The sequence below is a fragment of the Oncorhynchus clarkii genome, chromosome 20, assembly GCF_045791955.1.
Source record: "Oncorhynchus clarkii lewisi isolate Uvic-CL-2024 chromosome 20, UVic_Ocla_1.0, whole genome shotgun sequence".
Taxonomy (NCBI): Eukaryota; Metazoa; Chordata; class Actinopteri; order Salmoniformes; family Salmonidae; genus Oncorhynchus; species Oncorhynchus clarkii.
This window is the reverse complement of record NC_092166.1, coordinates 48116546-48135467: the sequence shown is the minus strand read 5'-3', so window position 1 is coordinate 48135467 and position 18922 is coordinate 48116546. Positions and strand designations below refer to the sequence as shown.

The following is an 18922-nucleotide window of genomic DNA, read 5'->3' as shown; positions in this document are numbered from 1 at the left end:
AATCTAGTGGACGGAACGCTTCTTTCAGCAGCAAAAACAGTTAGTCAGACACCTCCGTAGCTTGCTAGACAAAATAGGCGAGCCAATAAAGCTCTTTAGACGCGTTCGTGTGTATTAGACACTGTGTTTTAAACCCACTTCTGTCGTCTAGTTAGTTATCCGGTTTAATTTCATATTTACGGTGTTGTTGTTATTATTCAGCTAGCGGGCTGGTTAAGTTAGCATTAGCCTAGCTAGCTAATATCCCCGACCATGCGGTCACTAAGCTACTCTCCACCTACTAAAGAAGAGGTGGGTATCACAGTAAAACAAGAAGTAGAGGGTGAGGCCGTTGCTGTGAAAGAAGAAAAAGACGCGTTCAGAGTGAAAGAGGAGGAGGATGTTACAGGAGGAGAATTTTACAGGAGGAGGATGTTACAGGAGGAGGATGCAGTTTATGGATTGAAAGAGGAAGAGGGGGAGATGACTGTTACATCGAAGAAGGAGGAGGAGGAAACTGGATATCTGGGCCCGGTTTCCCAAACGCATCTTAAGGCGTCCGACCGTTCTAACGCTGAATTTAGCCATAAGATGGTTTTGAGAAACCGTTCCCTGATTAACACGAGTAAGTACTGTCTTAAAAACAGAGGCACAAACTCTGCAGTTGTTGAACTGATGTTTGGTGTTAAAGCGAAAATGTGCAATTGCTACATCCATATTGTGACTTTAATTATTTATTTCTAGCCATTGATTCTTGAAGAATATAACCCATGCCACATGAGCTTAGTTCAACTGTTGTACCTCATCAGATCCCAAAAATATATATTGTTTTACTCTGTTTAGAAACAATGTAAATCAACACTGTATAGCCTCAACATGATTAAAGCTATAATGTTGATATCGTGGATGATAGGAACAATGTAACAACTGCAGTTTGCCTGGTTGTGTGGGTTTTTTAAACAACAACAAAATGGCTGCCCAGAGGCTTGGTTTGGTAAACAGCTGAGGAAGGGGGAAGGAGAAGTGTAACTACTCTCACATTCATAGAGAAAGCAGCTATTGGAGTAACTGCAACCCAACACCTAGCGACCTCGTCAAGAAGTTCCGACATCTTGGCATAACAGTTATACAGTGTTGGCTTGACAGTCACTGGACCCAGGTTTGAGTTCAGCTCAGGGCTACCTCCTGAATTCACTACACTATGAATACAAAGACTGGCCATCCATGACGTCAAAATTATTGTTTTAAACAGATTGAGGCTATATACTGTAGTATATTCTATAATTGCCAAATTATTAGAGCTGTTGATAAGTCATTTTATAATATTCAACCAATTTTTGTTCATGCCTTTACATTAAAGGCAAGACATACCTAGATTCAATTACATTCATGAATTTGTTTGAAACCTTTGTTTGAAACCCTCCTCAGAGTTGGTGCCTTGACGGATTTGTAAAAAATGGTTTGTCATGAAACACACTTATTTAAATTTACTTAAATGCAACCTTTTATTTAACTAGGCAAGTCAGTTAAGAACAAAATCTTATTTACAATGACTGCCTACCCCGGACGACGCTGGGCCAATTGTGCGCCACCCTATGGGACTCCCAATCACAGTCGGTTGTGATACAGCCTCGATTTGATCCAGGGTGTCTAGTGACACCTCAAGCCCTGAGATGCAGTGTCCGCTGCGCCACTCGGGATCCCCAAAATCATGTTCTAGTGTTGTCCCCAACTAAAATACATCTTGGTTAACCAAGAGTAATCTGTAATTTCTACCAATCACCCCATGTGTTTTTATAAAATCTATATGTACTGAACGTAATTATGCTTTTAAGCACGCTGTTTGATTAAATAAATAAGACACAAATGACTAGAGGGAGCCGGTCATCAATATAACCTGACTAGGTGGAGCCGGTCATCAATATAACCTGACTAGGAGGGAGCCGGTCATCAATATAACCTGACTAGGAGGGAGCCGGTCATCAATATAACCTGACTAGGTGGAGCCGGTCATCAATATAACCTGACTAGGTGGAGCCGATCATCAATATAACCTGACTAGGAGGGAGCCGATCATCAATATAACCTGACTAGGTGGAGCCGGTCATCAATATAACCTGACTAGGAGGGAGCCGGTCATCGATATAACCTGACTAGGAGGGAGCCGGTCATCGATATAACCTGACTAGGAGGGAGCCGGTCATCGATATAACCTGACTAGGAGGGAGCCGGTCATCGATATAACCTGACTAGGAGGGAGCCGGTCATCGATATAACCTGACTAGGAGGGAGCCGGTCATCGATATAACCTGACTAGGTGGGAGCCAGTCATCAATATAACCTGACTAGGTGGGAGCCAGTCATCAATATAACCTGACTAGGTGGGAGCCAGTCATCAATATAACCTGACTAGGTGGGAGCCAGTCATCAATATAACCTGACTAGGTGGGAGCCAGTATTCAATATAACCTGACTAGGAGGGAGCCGGTCATCAGTATAACCTGACTAGGTGGAGCCGGTCATCAATATAACCTTTTTTAATTATTTATTTATTTTAATTTTACTCAGCAAGTCAGTTAAGAACACATTCTTATTTTCAATGACGGCTTAGGAACAGTGGGTTAACTGCCATGTTCAGGGGCAGAATGACAGATTTGTACCTTGTCAGCTCGGGCATCCGGTCTTGCAACCTTTCGGTTACTAGTCCAACGCTCTAACCACCAGGGTACGCTGCCGCCCCATCTTAACCAGGAGAACCCCTCCGCTGCTGGAATTTGTAAATTCTGCCGTTCTGCTCCTGAAGTGTTCACTAATAGACTAGTAATAGACTACACCAGCAGTCTGCAACCTTTTCCAGTTGGAGTGAGTTATTTACTCACGGACACTCACTTACTCAAAATTAGAACCTAACACTATAATTAGTGTTCCCTGAAGGAGGGAAATGAGGTACAACACCTGTTTGGCCCTACCCCTTCCTGGGTCGGTGAAGAGCGGTATTAAACTTAAGGAATAAATCAGAGCCTCACGCTCATCACCTGTAGAAGGCGGGGCTTCCAACGAGGTGTGAATTTAATAGTATGTTGTACCTAGTTTATCTCCTTCAGGGATCAGTAGTTATAGACATAACGTTACGCTTGTCATATGATGAACTTCAACTTAAATACTGGATCTTGCTGTTGGATAGTTTTTTTGTATTCTGAAATGCACTCGAACTATGTATAATTTAGTGGCTCCTTATGGTGCGCTTGGAAAACAGTTTTCGTGGAAACAGAAATACTAAATAATTTCAGTTTGCTAAATCCAATGGTTTTTAACAGAGTCATTTTGTAATCCAAGATGGCATAGCAGTAAGACGTGTTTGTTGTAAATGTTATGTTTTTTTTTGTCTTTTTGTATATATTACAATCTCTTTTAACATTTTTAAATTAAATATACCTTCCGGCAGCCCGCCTCACCCAATGTGATACGGATCTGCTATTTTTTTAGACCGTATACCTAGAACCTCCATCAGAAGCTATCCAGCTAATTATCTACTAGCTGTTTAGTCATTGTTAGCCACTGCTAGCGGTCTTTATCTTTTTTAGCTCAGACACCAGCCGCTTTTAGCTTGTCAGTCTACACAGTGCAATATCATCCATGAGCATATCGGACTGTTTTTCTCCACCACATCACCATATTCTTGCCGTAAACTCTGGACAATTACACTGGATAATCTCAGCTAGTTAGCTGCTACCGAGTGGCCCAGCCCCGAAGCTAGCCTTGAGCAACTTTTCAGATAAGTCAGGAACCAATACACACAGTCAGTTAGGAAAGCAAAAGCTAGCTTTTTCAAACAGATATTTGCATCCTGTAGCTCTAACTCCAAAAAGTTTTGGGACACTGTAAAGTCCATGGAGAATAAGAGCACCTCATCCCAGCTGCCCACTGCACTGAGGCTAGGAAACACTGTCACCACCGATAAATCCACGCTAATCGAGAATTTCAAGAAGCATTTCTCTACGGCTGGCCATGCTTTCCTCCTGGCTACCCCAACCCCGGACAACAGCTCCCCACCCCCCGCAGCTACTTGCCCAAACCTCCTCGGCTTCTCCTTCACCCAAATCCAGATAGCTGATGTTCTAAAAGAGTTGCAAAACCTGGGCCCGTACAAATCAGCTAGGCTAGACAATCTGGACCCTCTCTCAATTTATCTGCTGCCATTGTGGCAACCCCTATTACCAGTCTGTTCAACCTCTCTATCGTCAGAGATTCCTAAAGATTGGAACACTTCTGCGGTCATCCCCCTCTTCAAAGGGGGTGACACTCTAGACCCAAACTGTTACAGACCTATATCCATCTTGCCCTGCCTTTCTAAAGTATTCAAAAGCCAAGTTAACAGATCACTGACCATTTTGTATCCCACCGTACCTTCTCCGCTGTGCTATCCGGTTTCCGCGCTGGTCACGGGTGCACCTCAGCCACGCTCAAGGTCCTAAACTATATCATAACCGCCATCGATAAGAGACAATACTGTGCAGCCATCTTCATCAACCTGGCCAAGGCTTTTGACTCTTGTCAATCACCATATTCTTATCGGCAGACTTAACAGCCTTGGTTTCTCAAATGACTGACTCTCCTGGTTCACCAACTACTTCTCAGACAGAGTTCAGTGTGTCAAATCGGAGGGCCTGATGTCCGGACCTCTGGCAGTCTCTATGGGGGTACCACAGGGTTCAAATCTATGGCCGACACTTTTCTCTGTATATACCAACAATGTTGCTCTTGCTGCGGGTGATTCCTTGATCCAGCTTTACGCAGATGACACCATTCTGTAAACATGGGGCCCTTCTTTGGGCCCAAACCTTCAAACGAGCTTCAATGCCATACAACACTCCTTCCGTGGCCTCCAACTGCTCTTAAACGCTAGTTAAACTAAATGTATGCTCTTCAACCAATCGCTGCCCGTACCCACCCGTCCAGCATCACTACTCTGGACAGTTCTGACTTAGAATATGTGGACAACTATAAATACCTAGGTGTCTGGTTAGACTCTCCTTCCAGACTCATGTTAAGCATCTCCAATCCAAAATTAAATTTAAAAAACTGCTTCCTATTTTGCAACAAAGCCTCCTTCACGCACGCTGCCAAACATACCCTCGTAAAACTGACTATCCTACCGATCCTTGACTTCGGTGATGTCATTTTCAAAATAGCCTACAACACTCTACACAGCAAACTGGATGAAGTCTATCACAGTGCCATCCATTTTGTCACCAAAGCCCCATATACCACCCACCACTGCGACCTGTATGCTCTCGTCGGCTGGCCCTCGCTACATATTCGTCTCAGTCATCTAGGCCGCCTTAACTCAGCTCACTGGTCACCATAGCAACACCCACCCATATCACGTGCTCCAGGAAGTATATCTCACTGGTCATCCCCAAAGCCAACACCTACTTTGGCCGCCTTTCCTTCCAGTTCTCTGCTGCCAATGACTGGAACAAATTGCAAAAGTCACTGAAGCTGGAGACTCTTCCTCACTAACTTTAAGCATCAGCTATCTGAGCAGTTTACCGATCGCTGCAGCTGTACACAGCCCATCTGTAAATAGCCCATCCAACTGCCTACCTCATCCCTGTGTTTTTATTGACTTTTTTTGCTCTTTTGCACACCAGTATTTCTACTTGCACATCATCATCTGCACATCCATCACTCCAGTGTTAATTTGTAATTACTTTGCTACTATGGCCTATTTATTGCCTTACCTCCTTACTCTATTTGCACACACTGTATATAGATTTTCTATTGTGTTATTGACTGTACCTTTGTTTATCCCAAGTGTATGTAACTGTTGTTTTGTCTCACTGCACTGCTTTATCTTGGCCAAGTCGCAGTTGTAAATGAGAACTTGTTCTCGACTGGCCTACCTGGTTATATAAAGATGAAATACAAAAAAAATTGTAACTTTATTACTAGCAACACCCAAATGGATACTGTCTAATGCGGTTCTTCAATAATTACACAATTATTAATACTGTAGCAAACATTATATTAAGCAGGACATTCAAATGAGCCTTACAATTATAATCCAAAGTAGTGTGAAATGTACTCATAAGCATTCTGGAAATGGAGGTTCCTCCCCTGAGTTTTCCCCCATTCACATTCAGAATACATTGTGAAAAACTACAATTTTTACTCATCATTTTTGCTCCAGGCAGATATACTACATCCATAACTTGCGGTTTCCTCATTAGCAGGGAGGTGTTTCTGCAATCAAATTGTTTGTGCATCGCCCTTGTGCCGCAATTTTGTTAAACACAGAAAGGGGCCTATATTGGAGACCAAAAGTTGTCTGGCACACTGCTTAGAGTTTCAACAACATGAGTAACTTATTTCTAGTCTACAATCATCAATGTTACTACTAATGTGAAAACAAGGCAAAATATGACTTCTTGCTCATTTTAAGACAATTGTCAAATAATTTTAGCATTCATTACAGATGTCAATTGTTGTACAATATCATGGCTACTCTGTTGGCCTCACCTTTCTTTTACAGTGGTTTTCCGCTGTTGTGGGCCTTTAATCATCTGACTTTGTTGCTCACACAGGAGAGAGACGGTACTATCGTGGATCCTCTGGGGAGCCTCAACAACATCATGATGCTGAAGAGGCAGAGAAGTGTCTCTCCAGATCTCTTCCCACAGGGAAGAGAACTCACTGCTGCTCTGACATTGGGAAGAGATTCACCTCATCAGGCATTAAAATTCATCAGAGAATCCACACAAGAGAGAAACCTTATAGCTGTGGTCAATGTGGGAAGAGTTTTGGTCAATCTGGAGAGCTGACAGTGCACCAGAGAATACACACAGGAGAGAAACCTTATAGCTGTGATCAATGTGGGAAGAGTTTTGGTCAATCTGGAGAGCTGACAGTGCACCAGAGAACACACACAGAAGAGAAATCGTATAGCTGTGATCAATGTGGGAAGGGTTTTCCTAGATCTGACCATCTGACAGTGTACCAGAGAATACACACAGGAGAGAAATCGTATAGCTGTGATCAATGTGGGAAGAGATTTGCTACATCTGGCTCTCTGACAGTGCACCAGAGAACACACACAGGAGAGAAACCTTATAGCTGTGATCAATGTGGGAAGAGATTTGCTACATTTGGCTCTCTGACAGTGCACCAGAGAATACACACAGGAGAGAAACCTTATAGCTGTGATCAATGTGGGAAGAGATTTGCTACATTTGGCTCTCTGACAGTGCACCAGAGAATCCACACAGGAGAGAAACCTTATAGCTGTGATCAATGTGGGAAGAGTTTTGGTCAATCTAGAGAGCTGACAGTGCACCAGAGAAAACACACAGGAGAGAAATCGTATAGCTGTGATCAATGTGGGAAGGGTTTTCCTAGATCTGACCATCTGACAGTGCACCAGAGAATACACACAGGAGAGAAATCGTATAGCTGTGATCAATGTGGGAAGGGTTTTTCTAGATCTGACCATCTGACAGTGCACCAGAGAACACACACAGGAGAGAAACCTTATAGCTGTGGTCAATGTGGGAAGAGTTTTGCTAAATCTAACCATCTGACAGTGCACCAGAGAACACACACAGGAGAGAAACCTTATAGCTGTGATCAATGTGGGAAGAGTTTTGGTCAATCTGGAGAGCTGACAGTGCACCAGAGAACACACACAGGAGAGAAACCTTATAGCTGTGGTCAATGTGGGAAGAGTTTTGCTACATCTAACTATCTGACAGTGCACCAGAGAACACACACAGGAGAGAAACCTTATAGCTGTGGCCAATGTGGGAAGAGTTTTGCAACATCTAACCGTCTGACAGTGCACCAGAGAATACACACAGGAGAGAAATCTTATAGCTGTGCTCAATGTGGGAAGAGATTTGCTACATCTGGCTCTCTGACACTACACCAGAGAACACACACAGGAGAGAAATCTCATAGCTGTGACCAGAGATAATCTGATAAAGGATCTCTGATTGAATATTAGAACATATATACATGAAGGAGTTGTTTCATGATTTCAATTAATTAATGTCACAATGTAGAATGTTTTAACATTGTAGTAAGAGTATTTTAATGATGTCACAATGTAGAAGCCTAAACGTTTGCCCCCTTATGAATTGATTTCAACATGATATGGATATTAGCCTTGGGGGAAATTCTGGCGAAAAATCCCGGCTCTGAAATGGAAGAGTACTATTTATGCGATTTAACAAAAATTGATTAACAAAATAAGAGATCAAATCAAATGTATTTATATAGCCCTTCTTACATCCGCTGATATCTCAAAGTGCTGTTCAGAAACCCAGCCTAAAACCCCAAACAGCAAGCAATGGAGGTGTAGAAGCACAGTGGCTAGGAAAAACTCCCTAGAAAGGCCAAAACCTAGGAAGAAACCTAGAGAGGAACCAGGCTAAGAGTGGTGGCCAGTCCTCTTCTGGCTGTGCCGGGTGGAGATCATGACAGAACATGGCCAAGATCTTCAAATGTTCATAAATGACCAGCATGGTCAAATAATAATCACAGTAGTTGTCGAGGGTGCAACAGGTCAGCACATCAGGATCGCCGATCATTAAGAGTATCTCTACCGCTCCTGCTGTCTCTGGAGAGTTGAAAACAGCAGGTCTGGGACAGGTAGGACGTCCGGTGAACAGGTCAGGGTTCCATAGCCACCGGCAGAACAGCTGAACCTGGAGAAGTAGCATGGCCAGGTGGACTGGGGACAGCAAGGAGTCATCATGCCAGGTAGTCCTGAGGCATGGTCCTAGGGCTCAGGTCCTCAGAGGGAGAGAAAGAAAGATAGAATTAGAGACAGCATACTTAAATTCACACAGGACACTGGATAAGACAGGAGAAGTAATCCAGATATAACAAACTGACCCTAGCCCCCCGACACACAAACTACTGCAGCATAAGGAGGGGTCAGGAGACCGATATTACCCCTGGACAGGGCCAAACAGGCAGAATATAACCCCACCCACTTTGCCAAAGCACAGCCCCCACACTACTAGAGGGATATCTTCAAACACCAACTTACCATCCTGGCCAGGCAGAGACAGCAAGGGCGGTTTGTTGCTCCAGATACTTTCCGTTCACCTTCACACTCCTGGGCCAGACTACACTCAATCATAGGACCTACTGAAGAGATGAGTCTTCAGTAAAGACTTAAAGGTTGAGACCGAGTCTGCGTCTCACATGAGTAGGCAGGCCATTCCATAAAAATGGAGCTCTATAGGAGAAAGTCCTGCCTCCAGCTGTTTGCTTAGAAATTCTAGGGACAATTAGGAGTTGTGTTACACTTACCACGTTGGCGACCCACTTGAATCAAAATGTAGCTAGCTGTTTTCTACAAATTGTCCTCTAACCAGGGATGTACACATTACTCCCAGATTCCGTGTGGTTTTTGAGCTGTTAGTTTTAACAGGATGTGCAACATAATCTCCCTCCTCTTGCACAAATGATTTTAGCATGATATCGATGAGTGATGACAAATAAGTGTTGCATTCCCTTGTTTAGCGACCCCTAAATTTAAATGCATCACTCCAACTGCAGCTGACTGTCTTCTGTAGGTTGTCCTCTAACCAGTGAGGTAAAATATATCTCCCATTACCATGTGTTTTTTTTTGTTGTGTCAGTTTCAACAGCACTACAACCTAATTTCCCCCCTAATCAATATCAGTAATTTATTGCTACTTGTCAAAACAACAACAGCGTTTATAAAGAGCTTCTTTAAAAAAATACAAGTAATGTGATTATTGTGGCAGATGTTTGTGTATATAACACATGTTAGGTTTTCAATTTATCCCAAACTGTTTCTGCATATTGGTTATTGATTTGGACACGTTAAAACTGTGTTTTGACATTGGGCTATCCCACCAAGCAAAATGTAATTGAAAAGACGTTGAAAATATGACTATGCAATCAAATATTTCATATTTACATTTCATGTAACATTTGGTAGTGATATTTATTCATGCAACCAACTGACAATTTTTTGGTACAATTATGTTGACATTGTTGCCCTGTTTTTAGAATATCAGGGTTAATTCTCACATGTGCCAAACCAAATGTACTAGAGCATGATATTGCGGACTGGGCCCTGATACAACAACATGCCTATTGAGTGAACCCTGAAAGGAGGGAGAAGCTCTGCAGTGAGGTGGAAAGTTACTACGGATATCGCAGGAGTTTCCTCTTGAAATCAGACATGTCCGTGGTAAGGAAAACTAGGTTGCTGATTATCTCTCTGGTGGGCAGTCAAAAAGATTTGTGTTTTGCCAGTGTGTTACCATGATCACAATTTATTTTGAGTTTTGTCTCTTCTTTTTTTCCGTATTGAAACTGCACTGTTAGTTAGGGGCTCGTAAGGAAGCTTTTCACTGTTGTATTCGGCGCATGTGACTAATACAATTTGATTTGAGTTTTGTTTGGGCTCGTTCCAAGGGGATGAGAGTTCGAGAAACTAGTGAGGTTTAGGATTCAATAGAAAGAAAAATGAGAAAAAAATAATACGATTGTTTATTATTATTTAGGAATAGGTGTTTTTTCTTGTTTATATTGGTGAAGGTGAAGCATTGTAGTTGATTATAATGTGAAATGGAAGTTGTTTTCTGTTGGTGGTGAGCAAACTTGTCCAACAAAAATATAGGATATATTTCTTGTCTTAAGGGAGAAGGTGTTACAGGCTTTGGTTTTTCCATTTATGTTTTGAGGTTGGACTTTAGCACATGAAGCTCGTTAGCACGTGTAGCTCATTAGCACTGATTGGTGTCACCTCGTTAGTCAGTATGTGTTACACCTGTGCTGGCTTGTCCATCTCGTTAGTGGGAAGGTGTTTTACCTGAGCTGGTCCAGGTTCTATTTAAGAGTGTCTGGCCCAGTGCTCCAGTTGTCTTGATAGATGTGGAGAGTCAACACCTTTAGTTGCTTCACCTTTTTGGTTGGCTTCCTGTCTAAGTTTGGTGTTGAAGCTTCTTTCTGAAGAGAGCTTTTTTTTTTTTTTTTTGAAGAAAAATGAATACAAACAAGCAAACCTGGTCGGTTCCGGGGATTGGTATAGCAAATACCGTAAGATTTTCATGGACTGAAAAGGAGATGGAACCTTGGGGCAGGGAAACTTTTGGAAGGACCATATTGATGGGATGCCTCAGGATAGAGGTGAAGGAAGTGCTCTGCCTTCAAGGCAACCCAAATGAAAAGGGTTTTGATGTGACGTTTCACAAGCAAGAGAAACATGACGAAGTAATGAAGATGGCAAAGGAAGCGGAGAAAACGGGACCCCTGTGCCATTATGCGGTGACCAGCCTGGCGAAGAACAACTTCAGGGTGGTCACCGTAACCATGTACAATCCGCATGTGAAAGATGAAGAGGTGAGGGCCTTTCTGGGGAGGTACATGGACAATGTCTCCTCAGCGAGGTACCTCAGGGACTCCCTGGGTTTCTGGAATGGGAGGAGAGGTTTCCAGGCGTTACTCAGGGAGTCCCCGAAGAGTGTGGATGGCTACCTCCATCCTCCGGCGATGTTCTCCCTGGGGGCTGACAGGGGAACACTCTACTATGCACGTCAGCCCCCGTTCTGCAGGCGTTGTATGGCCTACGGCCATATCCTGGCCTCGTGCAGCGCCAAGAAATGTCGTTTTTGTGGGTCGGAAGAGCACGAGGCCAAGGAGTGTGACGAGCCCAAGGCTTGCCACGGGTGTGGCTCAAGAGCACACCTGTGGCGTGATTGCCCGGCTCGTCACAGGTCATACGCGTCTGCAGCTGGGGGGGGAGCGGGGGATGGGGGGAGGAAAGAAAGGACGCGTGCGGATTGCATGGATGGCACAGGGGAAAAGACGGCGCAGGAAGAAGATGGGAAGAAGGATGAGGTGGGAAGAAAGAGGCGAGGAGAAGAAAATAATGGAACAGAAGGAGAGAAGAAAAAGGGGACGGAAGAAGGTGGAGGAGCTGAGAAGAGGGAGAAGGGGACAGTGGTACGAGAAGGAGTGGAAGAGGGAACGGGGACAGTGACGGAGAAGGAGGGAGGAGTGGAGGTGGTAGGGGGGGGAGATGGGGGGAAGGAGTGGGGGGACAGCCTGCCAGGCTTCCTCGAGGTCGAAATGAGGGATTTGGTGGAGGGGTTAGTGGGGATGGGACGTTGTGTCTCCCCGCTACCTCCTTATGAGGTGAGACTTGTTCCGCTATGTTCTTTAAGTCGGTTAGGGCCAGACAGAGTAGGAAGGTAATGAAGGAAGTTAGGGAAGAAAATGGTAGTATAGTAAGTAAACCAGAGGAAATGGTCAGGGTGACAACTGATCATTTCCAAGGTTTATTTAAGGAAAGGGAAATAGATGTAGAGCAGGGAAACGTGTTTTTAGAACACTTGTCCCGGCGGTTGCCAGAGGACATTAGAGACGTGATGGAGGCCCAGATCTCACTAGAAGAGGTTGAGAGCGCTCTTAGGAGGATGGGAAAAGGGAAGGTGCCTGGGATGGATGGGCTGCCGGCTGAGTTTTACCGCAAGTTTTGGGGTATACTTGGACCAGTGGTTCTCGAAGTCTTGAAGGCCATCCTTGAGACGGGGGTCCCGGGGGGATCAATGGCTGTTGGTGTGCTGTCACTTCTTTATAAGAAGGGGGAAGCAACTGACCTTGGCAACTGGCGGCCATTGACCATGCTGTGCGTAGATTACAAGATTCTTGCAAAGGTTTTAGCAGACCGGTTGCGCACAGCCCTTCCCTACGTCGTCCACGAGGATCAGACGTGCGGGGTAGAGGGCCGCTCTATAAGATGGAACCTACAGTTGATCAGGGATTCCATCGCTTGGGTTGAAGATAGAGGGCTGCCTTTAATGGTAGCAGCGCTAGATCAGGCGAAAGCTTTTGATCGCGTGAATAGATCTTTTCTATTCAGGGTGTTAGGTAGATTAGGATTTGGGGAGAAGTTTATAGGATGGATCCGTACTTTATATGTCGGAGCGGGGTGTCGAGTTAGTGTAAATAGTCACTTAGGTGACGTTTTTGACCTCTCGTCTGGGGTCAGGCAGGGATGCCCACTCTCGGCTCTCCTCTTCGTTCTGTACATGGAGCCTCTGGGGGCTGCCATTAGGGCAGACACAGGGGTGGAAGGCTTGTTGATCCCTGGAAGCGGTGGGCTGCGTGTTAAGATGACGCAGTACGCCGACGACACTTCCTTGCTGTTGTGCAAGGACTCGTGCCTGACAAGGTCCCTTGCCATCTTTGGGGATTTCACCCGAGCGTCGGGAGCAGTTCTGAACCATGCAAAGTCTTCCGTCAAGTTTTTCGGAAGATGGCGCGGTAGAACGGATGTGCCTGGGGGGTTATCTCTCTGTGAAGGGGCCCTGAGGATTCTCGGGGTTCATTTTGAGACCTCCGGCTCAGCGACGCTAAACTGGAACATGCGTATCGCAGTGGTACAGAGGAAGCTAGCAATGTGGAAGGCTAGGTATTTGTCTTTTATGGGCAAAGTCCTGGTCCTAAAGGTGGATGTGTTGCCGTCTCTTTTGTATGTGGCATACATCTATCCATTGCCGGCTTGTCTGAGGAGGCCTCTAGTGAGGCTTGTGTTTCAGTTTATGTGGAGTGGTAGGTGCGAGTGGGTCGCCAGGGCACGCATGATCTGTCCCATCGGGGAGGGAGGTAGGGGGGTACCACATTTCCCCCTCAAGCTGGACGCCATTTTTGTTTCTTTCTTGTTGACGGAGCTTGCTCGTCCGGTTATACACCCGTCCGGTTACCTCCTGCGGGTGTTCTTCTCGTATAAGGCGAGAAGCGTAATGGTGTGGTCTAACGCGGGTCCTCGGGCGGAACAGCTGCCGTGGCATTTTGGCCATGCGGCCAAGTGGCTGCGTGCGCACCCCGAGGTTGAAGTTGCCCGAGTAGGTTTAGACCACAGGCAAGGTGCTAGGTGTGGTTAGGAGTGATTTTGTTTTGACATGGGCTAGGCTAGAGAGAGGCGTAGGGAGAGCAAAGGGAACGGATAGGGACAGGTTTCTGCTCTGGCTTCTCATGAGTCTCTTTAAAAAGGGACTGTGGGAAGCCAGGCAGAATTTAGTCAAGACAGGGAGAGATTGGGGGGTGGAAGGGATAGTGTGAAGGGTGGAAGGTGATTTGAGGGGGAAGATGAAGAGGGAGGAGAGGAAGTGGGGGAAGCATGCGGCACGGGAGAGGTGGAAAGGGGGTTTAGGGCTGGGAGTGTTAGAGTGAGTTTGGTAAGGGGATAGATTAGGGAAGGGGAGATAGGGAAAGGGTTAGGTATTGGTTAGGTATGACGGGGAGGGACGATGCTCCCCTGAGGTTTGTTTTTGTTTGATGTTTTTGTAAATACAATTAATTAAGAATGAATGAGAATTATGATTTTGTAATAGTATGAATGGTATTGATTGTAATAAATTATTTTAACCACCTTTTTGGTTTACTTCCTGTCTTTAAGTTTGTTGTGGGTTTTTCTTTTGTTTGCATCTTCTTGGGCAGATTTAGTGGGTCTCATGGTGGGTGTCTTTCATGTCCCAGTTGTTGTTACTAGTCAACTTCCAGTGGACACCCCCATAGTGTCTTTCAGAGCCCCTCCTAAAAAAACAAGCTAATATTTTGGGTTGGATATTGCATCCAATTAATATTTCAATCAATGGAATTTCCTTAATGTTCATTAGTCTTTCAGTTGTTAATCTTCTGTTGTGTACTAAATATTTTTGTTTATTTTCATTTTGTTTTTTTCCTGTGAAGCCATTGTGTTGCATCCATGTCTGAAATGTGCTGTATAAATAAAGCTTGATTTGATTTCAACAAATGAACCCAACAACTGACCAATCAACAGACTCTTGGTCCCTCTTAGTATGAAAAACAGTATCAATCCCACTTTTCCAGCCTGCTGAAGGCGTGGTGGAGTGGTAAACACCACCCCCAGCTCTACCAGGGGATTGAGGTGGTCTCCCACAGCTCTGCTTATGTCATGCTCTGTGGCCTTGCCGTTCCATTTCTTGACTGTACCTGCAACACAGAAATAAACATATTTTGTCATATTGTATAAAACATAAGTAATGGATATGGAGCGTCTATGGCCTCAGTTACACCTGGCACCTAAATGTTACTTTGTCATCTGATCACTCCAAACTGCATTAGGTTCAGATCTACCAGGATGGGCCTTTGACAGTCTGGACGCAGTTAGGCCACTGAATATAAATAAGCAATGTAAAGAGGTGGGGTGAATGAGTGGGGAAAAGTACATTCTACACAAATTACCTTCATAATAGCAAAGAACAAATGTGTGTGCCTAAGGGGAAATTAACTTTCATACAGCCAAAAGGGGAGAGAAATTACACCAATATCAGTGGACAATTTGCACTAATGTAAATAAACATAGATGATGGAACATACTCCCTTATGCTGACGTCATGAACCACTAAGGGGACATAAATATTTACCATCTAAACCATGTGTGACCTCTCACCTCTCTGGCTATAGAAGTGTTCTTCCTAACCAGTCCCTCAACAGCTCTCTGACTGAGCTCCACCCTCAGTGGGTCTTCAGAGGAGAGGAAGGCTGCGGAGGGATGGAAGGATGAATGGATCAGTCAGTGAATAACGTGTAGCGCTGCTGTTTATTCTCTCTGACAAAATCACTATTTTAGTAGTTCATTCAAGTAAATAAGGCTTTATGACTGCTGAATACCAACTATCAATCACTTAGATTGTGTATTTTCAGGTAGCTAGCTATACATCCCTGGGACTTCCCTAGCCCATTGAAGTTGACATTTAAAATGGTTACGTTAGGGGTTAGGGTTTAGGGTAGGGATGTCCCAAGAATCCCAGATAGCATTGACCATTGTGCATTTCTATCGAATGTGAAATGGCTAGCTAGTTAGCGGGTTGTGCGCTAATAGCGATGGTAATGATGTTTCGTGGGAGGCAGTTGTTGATGTGTGCAGAGTCCCTGGTTCGAGCCCAGGTAGGGGTGAGGAGAGGGACGGAAGCTATACTGTTACACATTCTTCGGTCTCTTTTACGTAGCAGGTGTAAAAGAAACACAGACAAGACAAGTAGGCGCTCAGGTCATTACGGTCATTGTAGTTCAAATAAATGGCATCTAATTATGCGTAACTGTATGTGGGGTTGTTAGAGAAGAATGTAATTGTCATCCCTAACAATCTATTCTAGCACCTCATCAGGTTCTGAAAAAGTCTTCATTGATGACGTGTTCCTTCTATTCCAGGGCACAGCAGAGGAACTTCATCGATTCTACTCCTTCATCAATACAAGCAGTGAACATCTGAAATTCACCCTCACCTTTCATACGCATGAAACAAGTTACCCGATGGTTGGACGCTACTTTTCTCGTCAATCATTTTAAATACTATACTTAAAAACTGGAAATCAACCAATCCTCCATTGTTAACGCAATAGAAAGGTAAAATGCTTTATTATCTAAAAATCTAAAGTGCTGGGCGACGGTGAGAAATAAAATGGTGCAGTTTGAGGCCATGTGGCGGACAGTGATGCAGGTGCTGGAGATGGAGGTGTGTTCTAGTGGGTCTGGGCAGGTGTGATGTAGTTAATGGAGAAGGAGGTGTGTTCTAGTGGGTCTGGGCAGGTGTGATGTAGTTTATGGAGATGGAAGTGTGTTCTAGTGGGTCTGGGCAGGTGTGATGTAGTTAATGGAGAAGGAGGTGTGTTCTAGTGGGTATGGGCAGGTGTGATGTAGTTTATGGAGATGGAGGTGTGTTCTAGTGGGTCTGGGTAGGTGTGATGTAGTTAATGGAGAAGGAGGTGTGTTCTAGTGGGTCTGGGCAGGTGTGATGTAGTTTATGGAGATGGAGGTGTGTTCTAGTGGGTCTGGGCAGGTGTGATGTGTTAATGATGTTGCTGTTTGTGTGTGTATGTTTTGTAGTGTTTATAAAATATCAAATTCAACCAATCGTTTGCACTCATGACTTGAGTGATTAAAGTAAACCACAGTTTTGGAAATACATAACGCCATCTAACTAAAAATCAAAGAATGTTAGCTATATGCAGTTATCTTAGATGGCCAGCTAACATTAGCTATTTAGCGAGATGGAGCCCAACTACCGGAGACCAGTTAGAACCCGATTAACAAAACCCAACTAAAACATGACCGCAGATCAAAAAAGCAGAGACATACAGAATGATTGCTGGGTCAATCCCCAACATCCAAAATAGAAAGATTACAGATGTCAGTCAGCTAGTGCGTTAGCAGTAAGCCAAGATTGTAAAAGTTACAAAACTCCCGTAGTCTACTTCACAGAGAACATGCTGAAAAGTAGTGATGAGGAAACAAAGCTTCCTGAAGCATTGGCTCTTTCCAGCCAATTGTGTCAAAAAATAGGTTCATTTCTCAAGGCTTTGAGCGACAGAATTTAGAACAGACACATTATTATAGATGACGTCCCACACACCGTAGCGCTTGCGCAGTGTAGCCTTTATGTCATACCACTGGCCATGTTCAAGAGCATCAAATCCATGCTGCATTGTGGGTAAACGGTGACTGGCTGACTGATTTATTAATAATAAGTAGTTATTTATGATGCAAGGTGATTTGTAAATTAGTCAGTCAGCAGTCAGCAGCCATCTGCACTGTCGGACGAGCCCAATACCAAACCAATCAGGTGTTCGACAAAATGATTCTTCAGACGTCATTGATCACGTGCTGCTGATAAAGTGCCACTGCTTTGAATTATACCGCTTAGAGACTTCAGTACATGCCTCATAGCTCCAGTCTCAAACTTAACCCCGTTCCTGCTGAAGAAGAGGTCTGCTGGATGGAGAAAGAAGCTCTCACGAAAGAGGAGGAGGAAGAGGAAAGTTGTCTTAGCAAGGTGTTGCTCAAATAATGTTAGCTGCTAATCGCTAGTTAGCTAAATGTATTAAGAGTCAGAGCAAACATAGCTAGCTAATACTGCCTGGTACCAGTGCTATTGTAGGCCTAGATAAGCATGTTTGTGCAGCGGTACCTTATCAGAGAGGAGTAAGCGAAGTATGAATATGTTGGCTAGCTAGCAGGCTACATGAAGTAAGAAAACAACATGTAATGTAACATCTAATTAGGGTCAACTGGAAACACTGACCAACACTTAGGTTCCTACCATGTCTTCTTCTCTGAGGTTTATAGTCAGACTACATTCATCAGGTGTATTGCTGCCACCTACTGTAAGGGGTTGTAAAAAATAACCAAAACGCAAATCATACTAATTATGTAAAATAAATAAAAAACACGGACCAAATTCACTCCACTACCCTGATTTTCAAACAAAAATGGTACTATTCAGATCCCTACACAGGTTCAGGAACCTGGGAGGGGGGGGGCATCTTCATTCAGTACTCCCTGTAACATTTCGTCTGTGAAGTCCTGGAGATCCAGAAATCTATTTGCCGCCTTCACAATGATGTCTAGCTTCTTAATGTTTAATTTGTTTATTATTAATGCAATTTATCACTGTGGCAGTGAGGGCAATGCAAACTCAATTTTGTTGAAACTCCTCCATGCTAATACATGCTACCTCCATGCTACCTTCTCCTCTCTACTCCTTCGGCTATTTTCACTGCCTCCACATAGGACACCTGCTGGATGGGCCTGATCATCCTAGCTACTACGACCTCCTTCATCCGTACAGGGCACTCCGAGAACGTGATTCCCATCACAAATACAACATGCTTCATCTGACTACGACATATTTATTCCTTCGACAAACACTTGCCACATGTCCAAACTTTTTTACAATTGTAACACTGCAGCAGCTTCTGTATATCTCACTTATCCAGGTTTTACATACGATGGGAGAACCACTTCACCAAACCACAGTAAAACCTTCCGTCTATCACTAATTTTAATCAACGTGCATCTACCTGAAATGTTTAACCTAAACCCCCAAAGCTTTCTCCTTTTGCGCTGTTGACACACAATCGGCATCATACCA

General features: G+C 44.2%; 1 protein-coding gene across 1 annotated transcript; it reads left to right on the top strand.

Annotated features, from left to right (window-relative positions):
* LOC139376447 (zinc finger protein 431-like) lies at window positions 1-10500 on the top strand. Its single transcript, XM_071119060.1, has 2 exons — window positions 1-604; window positions 6567-10500. Exons 1-2 carry the CDS (start codon window positions 253-255, stop codon window positions 7949-7951), a joined length of 1737 nt encoding a protein of 578 aa, XP_070975161.1. The 5' UTR covers window positions 1-252; the 3' UTR covers window positions 7952-10500.
* The last annotated feature ends 8422 nt before the right edge of the window (window positions 10501-18922 follow it).

Excerpts from the sequence above, each read along its gene's own strand:
- LOC139376447 (XM_071119060.1), top strand. The coding sequence starts at position 253 with ATGCGGTCACTAAGCTACTCTCCACCTACTAAAGAAGAGGTGGGTATC. Across the intron at positions 605-6,566 it reads CCGTTCCCTGATTAACACGA|GAGAGAGACGGTACTATCGT; the intron begins GTAAGTACTGTC and ends TTGCTCACACAG.